The 18,294-nt window shown below is 44.2% G+C and overlaps 1 protein-coding gene across 2 annotated transcripts in view; it reads right to left on the bottom strand.

Annotated features, from left to right (window-relative positions):
- METTL24 (methyltransferase like 24) overlaps positions 1 to 18,294 on the bottom strand; it is an 86,306-nt gene continuing 68,012 nt past the window's right edge. The window contains exon 5 of one of the 2 annotated variants that reach the window (XM_034765887.1): positions 1 to 1,297. In XM_034765887.1, coding sequence (XP_034621778.1) covers positions 983 to 1,297 — 315 coding nt within the window. In that variant the 3' untranslated portion in view covers positions 1 to 982. The remainder of the gene's footprint in view (positions 1,298 to 18,294) is intronic. The other variant, XM_034765888.1, reaches the window with a different exon arrangement.

Genomic DNA, 18,294 nt, shown 5'->3' with positions numbered 1-18,294 from the left:
GACTGGGTGCATTTTATTTAATACAAAGTTTAACGAAAATACATTACATAAAAATACTAAATTCTCTCTTAATCCCCACCCGCCTCACATGGATAGTATTGGCTGGGCTAAAGTTTTCAAAATGTTCACATAAACCATGCACTCCTTTATTATGTTTCTGGTAAAGTGAGGGGAAATGACTTTTCTGGGAAGTTTAAAATATATTGCTTGGACCTACTGAGCCTGCCAGTTGGGCTTCTGAGGGAGACCTGGATGGGCCAGTTGAGTGATTTCAGCTTGTTAGCCATTGGAAGGGGGACTGATCTGAGTGAAGGATGCATGTGGAGTAGGAGCTGGCATGCGTATACATTCGGGGGCAGGTGTAGTATCTGAAAATACATGACACCTTTTTAAAAATTGACTAGATTTCCCATTGACTGTCCCATTTTAAGTAACTGTTGATTGGAAGACAACAATCTGCCATAATTATCATGGGAGTGTTTGTTTTTAAAGTAATAAAAGGTGCTAGTTTAAGCATAATCATTTGAGAAAGTAACTTACTTGGATCAATGATTTTTTTCAGCAGCATCTCATGGTGTACACTGTACTAGAGCCACTCCCAGTGAATTTTCAGGGACAGAGTAGGCAAACTCTCTTTGCTGACCTTTAGGGAGGCTGGGGTCAATCCACAGCCATGTGTGGAGAGCTGTTAACCACTTAGACAAACACTTAGGAAGTCTCTCATCTGTTTCTAATAAAGTCTATCAATGTAACCATGGAAGATGCACTGTACAAAACAATTTCAACGCCAGATCTCTTTCTAGTACTCAGAAGCAAAGCACGATAACATCCAGCTTTTGTGATACTGCTGAGAAGCAGAAAGACAGTTCATTTTGATAGCAGTGCCTCGGTTTGCAGGTTCAGTAACTTTTGTCAGCTGCTCCAATGTCTTTTTCACTAATGCTGTTGAGTGGGATGATTACATGTCATCAATTCCTTTATGCTATTTCCATCTTGTGTTCACCCAGCTCAGTGTGTAACAGCTACTTGCATTGAAGGCTTCCTTCTTCAGAAACATCTGTGGTTTCAATAAGTCTTTGTAAGTGTGAAAAAGCCTGAAATCCTTCAGTTCTAATTCTTTGAGAAGACTGTACCAGTATCGGACCACCGTGCTGTCATTGCCACTGACCTCAAATCCAGGCCAGTGAACGTGGACTTCAAAGACCAATTGTCCTATCTGTTCAACAATGTCTTCCAGAATCAGGTTTTCCAAAATTTTCCACTCCGCACTTTCCATATCTGCCTTGAGGACATCAATCTGAAACAAAAAGCTAATTACTTTATGAAAAAGACAGACTTCGCAATTGCTGTTGATAATCATCTAAAGTGCCAGGCTTTTCAATTTCATTCAATTTTACTTAATTACTCTTGAGTATGGCTGTTCTTATTTAGAAATCCCAGCACCTCCTGGGGATAATTGAACCAGTTTTTGAAGTTTCATAATTGCTTGTTCATAACTTCCCCTCCCCAACTCCCTGTTTTAAATGCTTAAATCATTAAACCACTATATTTTATTATTCTTTACAAATCCTGCGAGTGTCTCAAAGTTAGAGGGGTGAGAAACACCCATTGATATGCAAAGATACTCGGATCATACTTTTCTTTAATCTTGGCTGAAGGAAGTGCTATTTGTCCATTACTTGCTTTTAGTATTACAAAATCCACTGAGCCCCTGTAACAAGTTGTTTTTGTTTGTACAGCAATAACACTGGGGGCCCCAATCAATACTATTATGTTAGGACTCTCTCTCTCTCCCCTCCCTCCTACCCCAAAGACCTTCCAATCTAAGTATATGAGGACAAAACAGCTGCATACAACAGACAAGGGCAGCAGAGGGTAACAGAGACATTGTTATTGGTCTTATTCCGCGGGCATTCTGTGCCAAACAATTCTGCACGCAATATTTAAAAATTCTACAAATTTTATTGGTCAAATAAATGTGTAGGCTTCAGCATGGCATGGGGATCACAGGCCACTGCCAGGGCCGGCCCACAACATTTTGGTACCTGAGGCGGGGAGCTCAAATGACGCCTCCATGTCCCCTCGCTTGGGCCAGAACTTTGAAAGGTCTCAATTCTGCCTTCTTCCTGTTCTACTCCTGTGCTACCTACCCCAATAAAGAAGAACTAACAACTTAAAATGCCTTGTTCAAAAATGTTAAGTAGCACTTAACTTTCAAACGACTGAACAGCAAATGTAACTTTCCTTGTCTGCATAGTAAACACTGGCATTTTTATCTGTTTGAATAACCAAAGTGGTGCTTTCCGTGCCTTCTTGGTTGCAAAGATTTAAACTGCTTTCTGAAGGTCCACAGTATGGGCCAGCTCATGCTCTATTGAGATGGTTGCAAGGCTGACCAGCCTCTCCTGTGTCACAGTGGAGTGTAGATATGTTTTTATTAACTTCAGCTTGGAAAAGCTGCGTTCTCCACTGGCAACTGTTACAGGAAGTGTTAGAAGTATGCTGTGACGTTATTGATATAATCTGGGACCATATAGATCATTGTTGCAACCGAGGTCCTGTAGTGGCAAGCAAATCTTGTATAAAGGGGGTCAAATGGGGTGTCTAAGACAAGATTATGGTTTACTGGTTATGATTATGCTGTCTATATGGGTGTATCACTTTTGTAGTTGAAGTTATGAATATTGGCTCTATACTGTCTGTATTTCAAACTTATGCTATGCTGCTGGGTGACATCCCAGACAAACTGGTGTTAGCTCTGCCTAGCCTGCTTGATGGCCCATTAAGGACCATCAGCTATACAATGGACCCATTGAGAGAAGGCAAATATGCCTTGAGACTCAGCAAAGTATGCAGGAACTTGCCCATGTGACTCCAGACTCCATTTTGCTGTAATTTTCCACAGTAAGAACAAAGAGGTGTTCTTACACCTGGAAAAGACTATATAAGGCTGATGCCTCATCTCCATCGGGTCTTAAATCCTGCTTCCTACCTCTGGAGGAACTTTGCTACAAGCTGAAGGTCTGAACAAAGGACTGAGGACCCATCCCAGCGGGGGATGTATTCCAGAGACTTGATTTGAACCTGCAGTTTATTCTATCGCTGCTGCAAGCCTGAACCAAGAACTTTGCCATTACTGTATGTAATTGATTCCATTTAACCAATTCTAACTCTCATCTCTATCTTTTTCCTTTTATGAATAAACCTTTAGATTTTAGATTCTAAAGGATTGGCAACAGCGTGATTTGTGGGTAAGATCTGATTTGTATATTGACCTGGGTCTGGGGCTTGGTCCTTTGGGATCAGGAGAACCTTTTTCTTTTACTGGGGTATTGGTTTTCATAACCATTTGTCCCCATAACGAGAGTGGCACTGGTGGGAATACTGGGAAACTGGAGTGTCTAAGGAGATTGCTTGTGAGACTTGCGGTTAGCCAGTGGGGTGAGACCGAAGTCGTCCTAGTCTGGCTGGTTTGGTTTGCCTTAGAGGTGGAAAAAACCCCAGCCTTGGGCTGTAACTGCCCTGTTTGAGCAATTTGTCCTGAGTTGGCACTGTCAGTTGGGTTCTGCCAGAACCGCATTGTCACATATGCGCAGAGCAACAAAAGCATTTGGAAAAAGGGTGGTCATCTTATTTGTGCACATATATTCCAGAACAGCCTTTGGAGTTGATCCTGCTGAAATGCATCTTAAAAGGGCTTTCAGTTCATCATCTAAATCACTTGCATCAATATCGCGCATGTCATGTGTCAACACTGTCTCTAGTGCCCTGCATTGCTGGTGTGAGTCGTCTTCAGGTGAGGAGTTTTGGAATATCATACAACATCCCAAATATACTGCTGTGTTCCCTGAGCTGCATGAAATGTTCTTCAATTGACTGTATTGCACAATCTAGCACCTGGTTAAAGAATTCAACTTTGAATTGTTTGGGGTCTCTTATGGATCATCCTGTGCCTAGTAATCAAAATGTCTTCTTTGGTGACACTTGTATTCTTGAATGGGTGGGAAAATAGCTTCAGTGTGAAGTTCCTCTGCCAACTTCTGTGCACTCTCTTCAGAACGTTTTGAAATCCCTCATCTGACCAGTAAGACTTTTGCTTTGTCCAGTTGTTCCATTGCTCTAAATATATCATGGTCAACACCTTGGAGTCTCTTGCTTACAACATTTATTTCAAACAGTATGTCATGCCACAACACTAAGCCACACAGAAATTTGAAGTTATGTATGTTTCTGGTGATTCCATTTCCCTCTGCCACTGTTCTCCCACGAACAGTTCCTATCATAGCATTGTCCTCCATAATGGCAACTATGGCATCATCTATCTTCCCAATTTGGTGTTAGATAGGTTTTATCGCTGCCACTCAACTTTCCCATCATGTGGCACTCAGTGGTTTCAGTGTCGGAGGATGTTCCCAGATGTTGCTTCAAAATTTGCCATTGACGAATTGATGCAGAGAAAAATACATAGATGCGTTGAATTACATTAAAAAATTCAGAAGCCTCACTAGAAGCTGATGCTGCATCACTGACCACAAAGTTCAATGAATGAGAACTGCATGGGACAAAAAAAGCTTGAGGGTTTAACTCTCGGATCCATGTCTGCACTCCTCTGTTCTTTCCTCTCATGTTGGCACCATTATTATACCCCTGACCTCTCATTCCCGTATCTTCCAGCTTTCTAAGAAGCACATTTGTCATACCAGCTCCTGTAGTATAGAATATCAGGGTTGGAAGGGACCTCAGGAGGTCATCTAGTCCAACCCCCCGCTCTAAGCAGGACCAATTCCCAACTAAATCATCAATGTCAATAAATTCTAGAAAATGCTCTCTGACAGTCACCATTCCAGGGACATTTTCACTAGGTTCTGTTGTTGTTACAAAACGCACCATTAAAGTCATTTGTTCTGTATGGCTGATGTCAGGTGTGCAGTCCAGAATAACAGAGTAATATCTTGCTGACTTCAGATCTGACACAATCTTCTGTTTGACTTTTGTTGCCAGTAACTTTGATCTCATTTTGAATTGTTTTTCCAAGGTAGTGGTGTATGTACATTTCGTGGGTGGTGACTCTTAGATGCTTCTGGAGTACAGCATCAAACTCAGCCATCAGCTGCACAATTTTAAGGAAGTTTCCATTGTTTGGCACAAACAACTGATCTGAAGTGCCAGGCAGTGCTAGGTTTTGGGTAGCAAGCATTTTCATAATGGCAATGAGCCTTTTCAGAACATTTTGCCAGTACAGAGACTCTGATGCAACCTTCTCTTGATGCTGATCATCTATGGTGGCCTCTAACCTTAGTCTCATCTCAAGCTCTTTCCACCTATGGAATGCTCTCTGGTAATTTGCTGCCTTCTCATGGCATGCCAGATTTCTAGCCAGATTTTTCAAGTCCTTTGTTCCTGTAGAACCCATTGTGGCTGGAACATTAGACTGGCAGAGTTTGCAACAAAAACAGTATGCAGCATTCTGGGTTTTGAGTACATAAGCCATGGCCTCACCACTTTGTCACCATTGGGGATTTCACGCCAATAATGTGTTGGATGGAAACTTCTATTTTCGTTGTCTTTGGGGAACATGAAGTTTTTCACTTGCTGTGCCCCATTCAGCACAAGGAAGTCCCTCAGGATACTGCTCAAATGGGTCCGTAGTCCTGGATCTTCTAGTCTTAAGGAACTAAACTCAGCAGCAGCTGTTTCTTGTGCCTCCACCACACTCTTCTCTGATCTACACTTTTCTTCAGGAATGTGCATGGTTACATCCATTTGAGATGGAGATATGGATGCTGCAGTAGCTGCCAGGTCACCCACACTCTGACTAACTGGAAGATCAGGTATCTCCTCACCACTCACATCCTCACTGGGGCCGGAAGGCTCACCGTGAACATTTGTGTCTATGTATCTCAGGAGAGCTCCTTCCTGCTTAGATAGAAAAGCTTCCTTTGCTTTCTTCCTTTTTCTGAATGCTGCCCCAGAGGGGTGTTTTCTTCTTTCACTCATGACTGCTGGTCTGTGCCAGCTATAGTGGCTCTCAACACTCAGTTGAAGGGGACAAATAAGCAGGCTGGTAGCAGGGCCTGAGTGAGGGAAGATATCAGCGTCTTAAGGGCCTAACTGGCTCCTACTACTTCAGTTGACTGCCTGTTCTCCTCAAGTCAGTTTAGGGAAGCAGCAGGAAACAGGAAGTTCCCTGAGAAGCTGGTGTTAATCAGTCCAGGCTCCTGCGGGTGCTAGAGAGGTACATAAGTGTCTTCTCCTCCTCCTCTCTCTCCCTGCAGCTCCTGGTGCTTTCTGTTATTCCCGCTCACCTTTTCTCCTGCCTGCCTATTACGTCTCTTGTGCCCTCCTTCCTCCAGCACAGCACTCCACCATCTCTGTGCATCTAGAGTAGAGAGAATACATATGCACCAGCAGCCGACAAAATTTTCTACACTCTGGGTCCTAGTGGCGCCCCACCACAGTCTGGCACCTGAGGCAACCGCCTCAGTTCGCCTCATGGTAAGACCAGCCCAGGCCACTGCTTGCACAGAGGTGGGAGATCACTCTGCAGCTCCCCCCACCCCGGGACACAGACTCAGTGGTGAGGCTGTACCAAACCCTGAGACAGTGCAAGGACCGGGCCTGCCCAAGAAACACCCCACAAGCCCTGCCCCTCTGTGCCAGGTGCACCAGGTGTGGGCAGGCAAGCTCAGCCTGGCAGGATCCAAGTGTGGAGGGGCTTAGTGTGGGAGGATCCAGGTGTGGGTTGAGAGGGTTCTGTGTGGGGCAAGTTGAGTGCAGGGAGGATCTAGATGCACAGCGGTTTGTTGGCGGTGGTTCTGGGTGCAACGGTAATGGGACTCTGCAGGGGGATCCAGGTGAAGGTGGTTAGAGCTCAGCGGGGTGGGAGTTGGGTGTGGATAGAGCTCAATGGGGAGTCTGGATGTTTTAGTGGGGGGGATCCAGATGCTGGGGGAGTGGGGCTCAGTGGGATAGGGATCCAGGTGCAGTTGGTTGGGGCTGGGTGGAGTGGGGATCCAGGCAAGTTGTCAGGATGGTCCAGGTGCAAGGCCTGGCAGGTGGGGTTCTGGGTGAGGTGGGGTGAAGCTCGGCAGGAAGGTCTGGGTATGAAGGGATTGGGCTAGATGCACAGGGATTGGGCAGATGCCGGAGCAGCTCCCTGTACAGTGATCCCTTCCCCTGCAGCTGAGGAGTGATGGGTGCAAGAAGCGAGGAGGAGGGGAGTTTGCAGAGCTTCCTGTAGCCTGGGGAGAAATCTGGGGGTGAGTCTGACCCGGCCCTGGATGCTGTGCAGGGAAAGAGGAAGTCTCATCCTCCCCAACCCAGCCAAGACAAGCAGCTGAGCCCAGCATAGAATAGGAGCCACCAGCTAGGTCTTCCCCAGTCTCGCCTCCTGTCCCACAGTGATTTACCTCTCTGCCGGCTGCTCTGGGCACCCAAAACATACTGCTGAGGATGGTCACATGACTGCTTTTGTGGCTTCCATGTCAGAAAGTCATTTTTCTGGGGGGAAGCAAAGAAATCTGCAGGTGACACGAATTCTACGCATGCGCAGTGGTACAGATTTCCCCCAGGAGTATGGTGGTCTTACGGGACTGTTCCCCAAACCTAAAAATGATCGTGGCTAGTCTATGCAGTATTGTTCTAGCTGTGTTGGTCCTAGGATATCAGAAAGACAAGGTGGGTGAGGTAATAGTTGGTCTAATAAAAGCTGCTGTTGGGGAGAGTCGAGCTTGCACGGTAGCCTGTTATTCAGAGTGCCTTCCCAACCCCCACAGTGTGACACACATGCTTGCTTTTGCCAGGGATTATGGGATTCACGTATTTAGTATTCAACTAGCTATATTCTTACTGGCAGAAAGAGCTTTCTTTCTCTGGCATAACTGAAGTCTGCTCAAGAGAGGCCCCAGCCTAGAGTAGCAGGGAGTGTTGCAGGTCAGGAGTGAGCCACGCTGGCAAAATGGTTGTGAGGGAGCTCTTACAGCTGGTGCTGTGCCTTGGCTGAAGGATGTGCTGTTTGTCCCTAGCTTTCGTAAGCATTAAATTCACTCAGAAATGCTAGGAGACAGAAAGGTGGCAGCCTCTTGGTGAAGCTCACTCTTTCCCCCTCTTTCAGTCAGCAAATAAATTCCTAGTAACTTTCTAAAGTCTGGAGAGCAGTGCCAGGGTCGTAAATAACTTCAGTGGCCTTCAGTGTCTAAAGGAGAATGTGAGTGTGTGCAAACCGAGGGAAAGGAAATATTGCTTTACATGCCGGACTTTTGATTGCTGCCTCTCCTCACCTTTTCACTTACCAAAGACTGTCAGACAATGAGCTCTGCTGAATGAGGCCAAAAATATACGGCTTGACAAAAAGACACTCTAACAGGAAGTATCAAGAGGCTCCCAAATTATTTCAAGTACAATACCTTGGTGTTGCTGCCTTAAATACTGGATTTTTCAACTGCCTTTTCCTGTATATACTACTTATTAATGGGGACAATTGAGTTAAGCAAATTAATACACTTGGAATTTGCAAATTCAATATTCATCAGAATCATCAGTATAAATGATAGGAATGAAAGTAAAGTCACACAATGTAGAAGTTGATGACTACAATAATCCACTAGTCTGTTGTGTTGCTACTGTTACTTGTTCCATTATGGCAGCAATTTTGTCTTCATCCTAAAGACTGTTCCAATATGCCTGAATGTGCAATACGTTTGCAGATTACAGTTTGAACATTGCTGGACCAAACCCTTGAGAGACCTTTCAACGCCACAGTAAAACAACTCTTTGGTGCATGATAGAGTAGATATGATCTCTGAAGATTATGTTGTCTAGATTCTTTTTGAAATGTTAATTACTAGTGTATTTTTTACTGTAGGCTTCCTAGCATCACTGAAAGCATCTAAATTGCTTTTCAGGAGTAACTTTAAAGCTATTTTTCAGTTTGGGCAAAGGAGGATTTGAGTGGGGTTTTTATCATTTTTGTCGGAAGTTAAATGTCTTCACTGAAACAAACAGCTATAGATTTGTCTTTCAAAAAACAAAAAAGTCTTGGCTAAGGAAGAAAAATGTGCTCCTCACAAATGTCCATTATTTTTTTCTTTTCTTTTTGCCAACTCAGTTGCTGTGATATTCGGATGATTTTCTTTAAAGTATTAACTTTCTTAACATAAATAATAGTGTGTCCAGAGCTGTTAAACTAGAGCAACAGTTAAACTAGGAATTAACTTTCAGCAGAAAATTCATAACAGCTTTTAATATGCAGCAGAGGAGGTTGGGTCTTAGCTGCTAAGTTCATTTTGTAAATCTGCACAGGAAGGTATTTCCGAGAGCTCATTTCCAGGTAGTATACCTCCCTTCCATTGAAATCTTCTATAAAACCCCAGGCATACTTTGTATGTTCAAATAACGCCAGGCACATGGGTGGATTCCTAGCCCTAGTGCAGAGGCTGTCCATCAGAGTTTTGCCATTGGCTGAAATAGGGGCACGATTTCACCCATGAGGCCTTAAAACGAAAAGCACCCATGCAATTACGCATGACACTTTACTTCTTCCTTCTTACCTGTTACAAATCCCATACAGTTGGTTGGTTTAGTTTTTAGACTAGGTGGTTCAGTCAGTTTTAAAATGAGTGATGCCAGCACCCCAGTGCTAATAAGCAACCTTACAATAAGGCAGTAAGCGCATGTGATGGAGAAAAATACTTTAGCAGGGAAATTTATGTTTCAAGCCTTCAAGGGGTTGTTATAAACAAGGAGTTAAGTTATGAAAAATATTTTCTAGTATCATTTTCAGACTTTGTCCTTTCACCTCCTGTTTTTCCCTAGCTATTGCAGCTCATGAGGCATGACAGTGCTACTGCAATGCTTGCTATAAGGGAAAATGAGATGAGTGAAAGGTAGTGTTTCATCTGCATATGCATTTTCCTGTTTGTGGGCTTAATGTCTGACACACACACACACACACCCCAACAAGAATATGCAGACTCCAGGTATGAAATGCACACAATCTGACCATTTGGGGAGTTCTTAGTATGCAGCTCTTTGGTTATGGAAGATGGAATCCTGTTTTGCTGTGACCCACTCAGAACTTACAAGCCATGCCCAGTTGGTCCGAGTACTTGGAGGGGAGATCTCCAAGGAACATTTGGTGGTGCTATTCCCTTTCAATCAGTTCTGAATAAAGTCCCAGTGTGCTATTGGAGGCATGCCTTCTAGTGGATGAGGCTTAAAACCAGGGCCTTGACCACTTGTGGCTGTTAAGATCCCATAATCCTTTTTGTAAGCATAGGACTCCACCACAGCACTGAACTTAAATTGGATAACAGTGCTAAATTTGTGCTGGGGCTTGCCAGGGCTGAGTCCCAACACTTCTTCCATTACAAATTAAGCACTGCCCCCACTCCCCTCCCTCTGAAATGGGCTAGCTTGTTTCGAAAGGCAGTGCTGCTTTTTTCTACCTACCTGGGAGTAGGAGCAGGGGGGAAACTGGGCCTAGGACAGGGAGTTCAGAAAGGCATGACTACAACTTGCTGGCAAAGCAAACTGGAGACAATTGAATGCTACTCTGAAGAACTGGATTCTACCCCTGTCTCTGCCATGGAATTTCCTCTGTGAAGCTAGGCAGGATACTTGCACCAAACATTCCACAGGTGGTCATTAATTGTATAATCCTCATTTTCAAGGTGCTTGATTTGAGGCACTGGGGTCTGATTTGCAGCTGAAACTAAGGGGAGTGGGAACTGTGCTTTGAATATATGAAGTGCTATATAATGTTACTTATAAAAATAATCAGGTCCTAGGTGTATCAAATTCAGCACCCAAAATCAGTGAATACTTTTGACCTTAATCTCTTTATCTCAGTTTCCAATTTGCAAAATTGGGATATAATACTCCTTCACCTCTCAGTGGTGTTGTGAAAATAAATTAATAAAATGTTTGTGAAGCACTCAGATACTTTAGTGCTAAGCAGCATAGAAAAGCCCAAGAGGAAACTAATAATGATGTCTCCAGAGCAGGGTTGGAATAGTGTACAGTAAATAAAGCTTACAGCCACGCACTGAACAATGAGGAGAAAATAAAATATTGAATAGCTGCTCATTAAGTCAGTATTGTCCATCCTGTGCTCTGAATGAGGCAGAGTGTCCTGTGAGAAAAATAGTACGTAATCATGTAACTAAAGACTATATCATAATGCATAAGCACAAGGCCAAATTAAGGGTGCACAGGTATCCTCAACTCTGGCACTTCCCAACTTTCAGTGCTTGATTTTGCTACCTTTAATGTAGCTTTTTGGCTGTAATAGTTTTATATATCAGTTTACTTGTGAAGCATTTTAGACTCCATTGTGTTGACAAGCACTATAAATATAAATCGTATTTCCTTAACTCATTATGACATTTAAGTTGAAAAGTAGTTAAGGGATGAACACAGTAGTTCCTCTTTATAAATTCAAATGGCTGCTGCTTTTCCAAAATATATATAGAAAAATTGCACCTTGCTGTATTTTTGTAGCTAATTTACAGTCTAAACAAGTATGCTCATTACAGGACTACATTGCAGTGCCTTAAACATCACTGACTTTATCTTCATGGGACTGCTGTAATTTTCAAAAATGGAGACGTTATCTATTTAGAAAACTTTTCAGAAAAATTGCTGCTTGGCTTCATTCTCTCATTTCCCCACTATTCTTGCCACATAGTGATATAGGTTGAGGTCACTCCGTCATAATATATTTACAGTTATTGTCTTAAAAAAAATTAATAGCCCTGTAGCTGCACTGGCTGAACAGCAGGCAGCCTGCACATTCTGTTCTGCTTTCATAAAACTGACTTGAAATGTGGCTATTAACTCATTTTATCCTGCAGAAAAGTTGGTTGCCAAGCCACAATAATGACTTCTATTAAACACACACTGGAAGGATCAGAAAAGAAATATGATGCTAGCAGGGATGAGATATATATATACCCAAGCCAGAATTTCTTAGTTTAACATTCTACTATTCAGTGCTTTTCATTGCTCAGGCAAAGACACAGAAACATATACATGTATCTGTTCACTTACCACCTGCTCATGTGCAACTCTGATTGCCCTACTTGCTGTTATGTACCAAGGGCTAAATCCATGAAGGTACTTAAGCATTGTAGCACTCAGCAATGCAACACCTAACCCCTAGGCATCCTGACACCAAGTTTAGCATCCAGGCTTTTCATCCAATGCATGGTGAGAGTTAGGCAGCTAAGAAAGGGATTCTTAGAAGCCAGTAAATTGAGCAGGGAGCTGTTTAATCTAGCCAGGAGTGAAATGCAGAGGAAAGAGGCCACATACCCAATCCTGCAGTTTGGCACCTAAGCGGTCAGACGTGTGCTCTGGCAGACTAAATCTAGATGAGAAATCTCACCAAAAAACAAGCAAGCATGACCCCAGAATACCCAATAGTCTGGGGATTAGGGCATTCACCTAGGAGTGGGGAGTCACAAATTCAAATCCCTACTCTACCTGATTTGGAGCAGGGACTCCCAGGTGGGAGGCTGAGCTTGGTAGACTCTTGGTCTAATTTTCTTTTGAAATTGTGTGAGCCTATGAGAGAGAGAGAGGTTTGAATGAAAGTACACAGATTACTAATGGAAATAAGACTCTCTATGGACCATCTCCTAGGATTAAGGATATATTTTAAAAAACCTACTGGAGGCCAAACACCTTCTGACCGATTTCTTTTCTGAGGAGCCGGATGTCTATATACAATGATTCCAGCATGGTGCCGCCTAGCAGAGAATTTCTGATTTTGAGATTTGAGTCCTTTGAGGGGGTTAACCCACAAAATAAGCTCTGCAAATGTTAGTATTTGTCCTGGTGCCTGCTGTTAGAGCTCTGTTCATATGCCTCCGATCTATGTGAGAAATCTAGCCATCCACGCTATGGGAGCTAATTTTGATCTGTATAACTGATAGCTTCTGTGACTTTGTGGCAGGATGGACTGTAGAGGCTTAGGGGCCAGATCTGTTTTCAAGCTATTTCCGTTCAGTACTGAATTATACAGACAATGCCAAAGCTGCCACATATTGACTTGCTGAAGAAAAACACTGACACTGGAAAAATTAAAGACTGAAGAGACTTTATTCAAGTGCTGAATTACAAAAAAGCCACTTGAAAACAAGTATGGGGAGCTGCAGAGGAAAGATTTTTAACTCCATCTCAGATTCTTAATGACATCAAAGATTTGCCACGGTTGTTCACTGAGCACACTATTTCATGCACAGAAGCCCCTGCTTAATGGTGGAAGTATAGCACATTCGGACCTTCACACTGTCAGGACTTGGCTGTGTCCTTCTTTGGAGTTTTCCTCCATACAATGTTGCCTTTGAGAGGGCGCTTTAGCTGCACTGAGGTTGTGATCTCTGACAAGATACTGTATGGTCCCTGAAACCGCTAAGAGGCTTCCTTTTTTTAAATGAAACCTGCCACAGTTGATTCAAGTATTAAAAATTGATGCTTAGAAATTAAATAACAGGAAGTAAATAGCCTTGAACAAAGTGGTCTCAGAGTTAGATTGTAAGCTTCTGGGGGCACAGAGTGCATCTCCTCTGTGCTCTAAAGCAGTTTTTCTCAATGTCCGGTCCATGGACCAGCGCCAGTCCCTGAAATCTCCCTGACACAGTTTAGGAAGGCAGCAAGCCAGTCCCTGGCATCAAAAAAAGATTGAGAAACAATGCTCTAAACTACTGTGTTGTTTATAATGCACCATAAATAATTAAAAAGCTTAAAGGGACACCAACTTAAACATCATGTCTAGGTATATTTTATCTACAGCCGTTCCAAGAAACACCAAAGATAGGACTGAGAAATTAGAGATGAATTAGATTCATCACATATATTGAGAACAGGACCCCGGCCTTTTGCGAAACCCGAGCTCGTAAGCTAGAAAAGTACGCTCCTCTGGCTGACACCCTGAGAGCGAAGGGCTACGAGGTGTAGATGAACGCCCTGATCATCAGAGCCTTGAGCACCTGGGACCCTTGCAACGAGCGTGTGCTGCGGACCTGCCGCATTGGTCAACACTACGCACGGCTCATGTGGCGCCTCATGGTCTCAGACACCATCTGATGGTCCAGGGACATCTACACTGAACACATCACTGGCCATCGACAGTACCAGGAGGTGTGAGCCAGAGCGACATCGTGCATCGACTACGAGAAAGGGACCGAGAGACTTTGTCCGTAAGCCCATATGAACTGGAACCATATACTCACTGAACACTAAATCTCACCAAATGAGGGTCGATCCATCCTCAGCATTGTACCCACTCATTATACTTTACACCTGAACATAGCCATTATATGAACAACATACCCTCATATCTCAATGTCTGTACTTTGATCCGTTAATCTTTTACCCCCCCAATCGGGGATATTGCAGATTATGTATTCCTTACACCATCCGATTTTAAACCAAACTTCGCACCCCTTGATAATCTGTATGTTATTCCCTGATAACCAGAAACTTCCACGCTTAAACTCTGTACTGTTCACTTTTTTAAACATCGTTTTAATAAAAATTTTTAATCTGTTGTTATAAATGCCAAGTTTGTACGTTTTCTAAATATTTTACCCTTCTGAAGACGTACCCTCTTGCGTCCTTCTTCCCACAAACCTTAAGAATATGTGGAAGTCGCACGGACAGTTGGGCTCCAAATAGCCGTGACTATTAACACTCCGCAGCGATGCTGCTCTGGCAAGGTTCTGGTAGCTACAGCAACAGGAGACAGGGAGGCCCACTAGAGGGCACCCAAAGTATTTAAAGGGATACTATCCAATTTCTATACAGTGCAGACAGTATTCTACCAGTCAGGGGGAAATGGGCCTTTTCCTCACACCCAATGAACCATCTGAAGAAAGTATGTGAGGAGAGGATTTTAGGTGTCTAATGTTTCACACATGATACACTGGCTCAATTACTGTTTTAAAGGTAATGATTGGCTGCGACTTTGTGTCATTTCCCACTACAGAAGCAAGAGTTCAGTTTGCCTTGATAATCTTAGAAATAGCAGGGTTAACAGGGATTTAGGATGTTTGGTATCCTCTGAGCACCATTTAGAGCTCCTTGGAGAGAAGAGTCAATTGAGAGTGGATGTTGGAGGAAGCAATTACTCATCATGTGGGACCAGTAGCCCCGAAAGAGAGAAATAGCAAATTCATTGCAGGTTAGTCAGCTACCATCCCTTCATTTCCAAAGGATCAGTTTTTCAATGTGGAATGAAGAGGGGAATAGGAGATTCTATTGCTAGTTCAAAGCTTATGTGGAAGTGCTCATGCTCAAACGTCCCTACAGCTTCACATTAAGAATTGATCCAGAAAGTTGATTATAAAAGTGATCCATGCCTGCCCTCCAAAGCCATGATTAACAAATTATAATTTTCATATCAACTGCATAATGAGACAAGCTCTATTCTCTGTTGTGCTTCTTTTGTTACCACACCCTTAGTTTAAGATGCCCTCAGTAGATAAGAATTTAGACAGTGCTATATGAATGCAATCCACATTTTGGCAGCATTTTGCGAATAAGCTGTCGTGTTTTTTAAATTTTTTCTTCACCATGCTTTTTTCTTTCTTCTATGGCTTGCTGTTCTCTTTTCTGCAATCTTTCAGTATGTTTTCCCTCTTTCCCCTTCCTTCTATTCATCCCCGTTCAACTTGATTTCTGCCTCTTCACGAACAGCCTATTGCTTAGTTCCCTTTTACTTCCTTGCCCTGTGCCCTTGTCTCTCTCCTACCCAGGGTTGTAATTGATGGCAGATGGAACAGTGGTCATCCTTAGAGCAAAGTGCAGATGCAGCAGTGCAGGACCTGGTCCTGATATCTCTTCAATCCAAAGAGAATGGATGTCATCTCTGAACAGTGAAAGGAGGAAGAGCATCTGCTGTGCTGTTTCATGTATGCTACTGGTTACCCTGACCAGGATGGTGAGGGTGCAGGGCTTGGGAGAAAAGATAAAGTGCTCCTATTCTGGCCTGTGTTTCTTACTCAACGTGGATCAAAACTAAAGTTCCTTGTTGTCCCCCAGATGATGGCACTGTATAGATAGCTTCATATCCAAATAATTCATTCTTGGTTCCTAAAGTATCAGGATACCCATGTTCTATATCCAGGTACTTGTATGGCCTCCATACTCTAGAGTGTGATCATCCTAGTCCAACCACTTTTAGTCTAGATTTATCCACTAGACATTTCTGTGGTAACTGGGTGCTACAAGCCAATGTTGTTTTCTTGTTGTTGATGGTCTGTGGTCGTTTTTGAGGTACTGACTGGGTGTTTTGTTTTTTTTGTTTTAATTTATATCTTGTTATGAAAGTAGGGAATAGTACTTTCAGAGCCTTTACATATTGTACTGCACATATTGAAAGAGCAGCAAAGTGGAGTCAAAAAACTTAACTGTCCCTGCTACTCAACCATCAATAATGGGAGTAACAGCTTGTCCGATGCATTAATGTCCCCCATAGGGACTAGCCTTACAGAAAAAGCTACAGAATAGGAGAGGAAGAATCCATTAATAATGTCAGTTATAACTAAGCATTTACAATCCCTATGAATACTATATCTATTTGTCATTTAAGGAAAATTAACATGGGAAAACTATGGTAGCATATGACCTCTCTTGCTTGCACATGTGCATGCATGCACAAGGGACAGGTCATGCATAAGGCTGTGAGGGTACCTCACTAATTTCTCAAAGTTTTCTCTTAGGCTAAAATTTCTCCTGCATGGTCTTAATCTGACAGTAATTTCTTTCTGAAGCTTTCATAGAAGGAAACAAAAAAAAACCCCCTATTCAGTCATCCAGGTTTAACTGAATGGGAAGGGTGAGCAAAAGGAGGTATTCTTTAAACCGGTAAGAAATTTTTCAGACATCACTTTGAATCACCAGAAGACAAAATAATCTTCTTAGCCTCCCAGTGCTGTTGGCTAATCATACTGCTGCAGGGGCCAGATCAGTGTTTCTCCATCCACAGCTGGGCAGGAGGCTGTCACCCTTTCGGTCAAATGTAGGCCTCACTACCATCATCCATGCCTTTTTTTACCTCACAATTAGAATCCTGCAAAGTGTTCTGCATGAAACTACACCAGAGGCGGTCGAACTACAGCCTGCGGGCCACATCCAGCCCACGGGACCCTCCTGCCCGGCCCCTGAGCTCCTGGCCTGGGAGGCTAGCCCCCGGCCCCTCCCCTGCAGCCTCAGCTCACTGTGCCGCCGGCGCAATGCTATGGGCGGCAGGGCTGCGAGTTCCTGGGGCAGTGCAGCTGCAGAGCCATGGCCTGTCCTGGTGCTCTGGGCAGTGCAGCTGTAGTGCCGCCATCCACCAGCGCTCCAGGCAGCACGATAAGGGGGCAGGGAGCGGGGGACGTTGGATAGAGGGCAGGGGCATTCAGGGTGGTGGTCATGGGCCGGGAGTATGGATGGGGGTGGGGCGGTCAGAGGGCGGGGAATAGGGGGGTTGAATGGGGGCAGAGGTCCCCAGGGGGCAGTCAGGAAGGAGAGGGGGGGCAGTCAGGGGTGGCGGTTCCGGGGGCAGTTAGGGGACAGGGAGAAGGGATGGTTGGATGGGGCAGGAATCCCAAGGGGCAGTCAGGAATGAGAGGAGGGGTTGAATGGGGCAGCGGAGGGCAGTCAGGGATGGAGGTTCTGGGGCTGTCAGGGGACAGGGGGGGTTGGATGGCAGCAGTCCGGGGCGGGGACGGGACTGTCAGGGGACGAGAAGTAGGGTGGGTTGGATAGGGGGCGGGGGCCAGGCCATGCCTGGCTGTTTGGGGGAGGCACAGCCTCCCCTAACTGGCCCTCCATACAATTTCTGAAACCAAATGTGGCCCTCAGGCCAAAAAGTTTGCCCGCCCCTGGACTACACCTTAAATCAGCTTGGAAACTGCAGGTGGTGCAGAAAATGGCAGCTCGCTTGCTAAGCAGTGTATCTCTCCGTGAGCATAAAGTACCTGTGCTCTGGAATCTGTATTGGCTGCTAGGGCATGACCACTTCTCCCCATGTGCCACACTACTACAGTTGGGATCAATGGAGGGGCTCCTGCTGGAGAACCTTTACATACTGTCGTTCTGTGTTTGTATAGCATCTAGCACACTATGCTCCTGGTCCATGACAGGGCTCCTATGTGCTATGGTACAAATGATAAGTAATCATTATACAAAAGAAGTAGCTGCTGCCACAGTGTTCTCCAGGAGACACCCTTGACTTTGGAATTCTCTTTCCTTTGGTCCAAAGTAGCCCAAATGTGGTGGCGTTTAGTGGATGTTGCAAAGCTGGTC

This window comes from Trachemys scripta, chromosome 3, assembly GCF_013100865.1.
Source record: "Trachemys scripta elegans isolate TJP31775 chromosome 3, CAS_Tse_1.0, whole genome shotgun sequence".
In the NCBI taxonomy this organism is placed as follows: domain Eukaryota; kingdom Metazoa; phylum Chordata; order Testudines; family Emydidae; genus Trachemys; species Trachemys scripta.
Note: the sequence above shows the minus strand (reverse complement) of the source record. Positions and strands in the feature narration are given on the sequence as shown.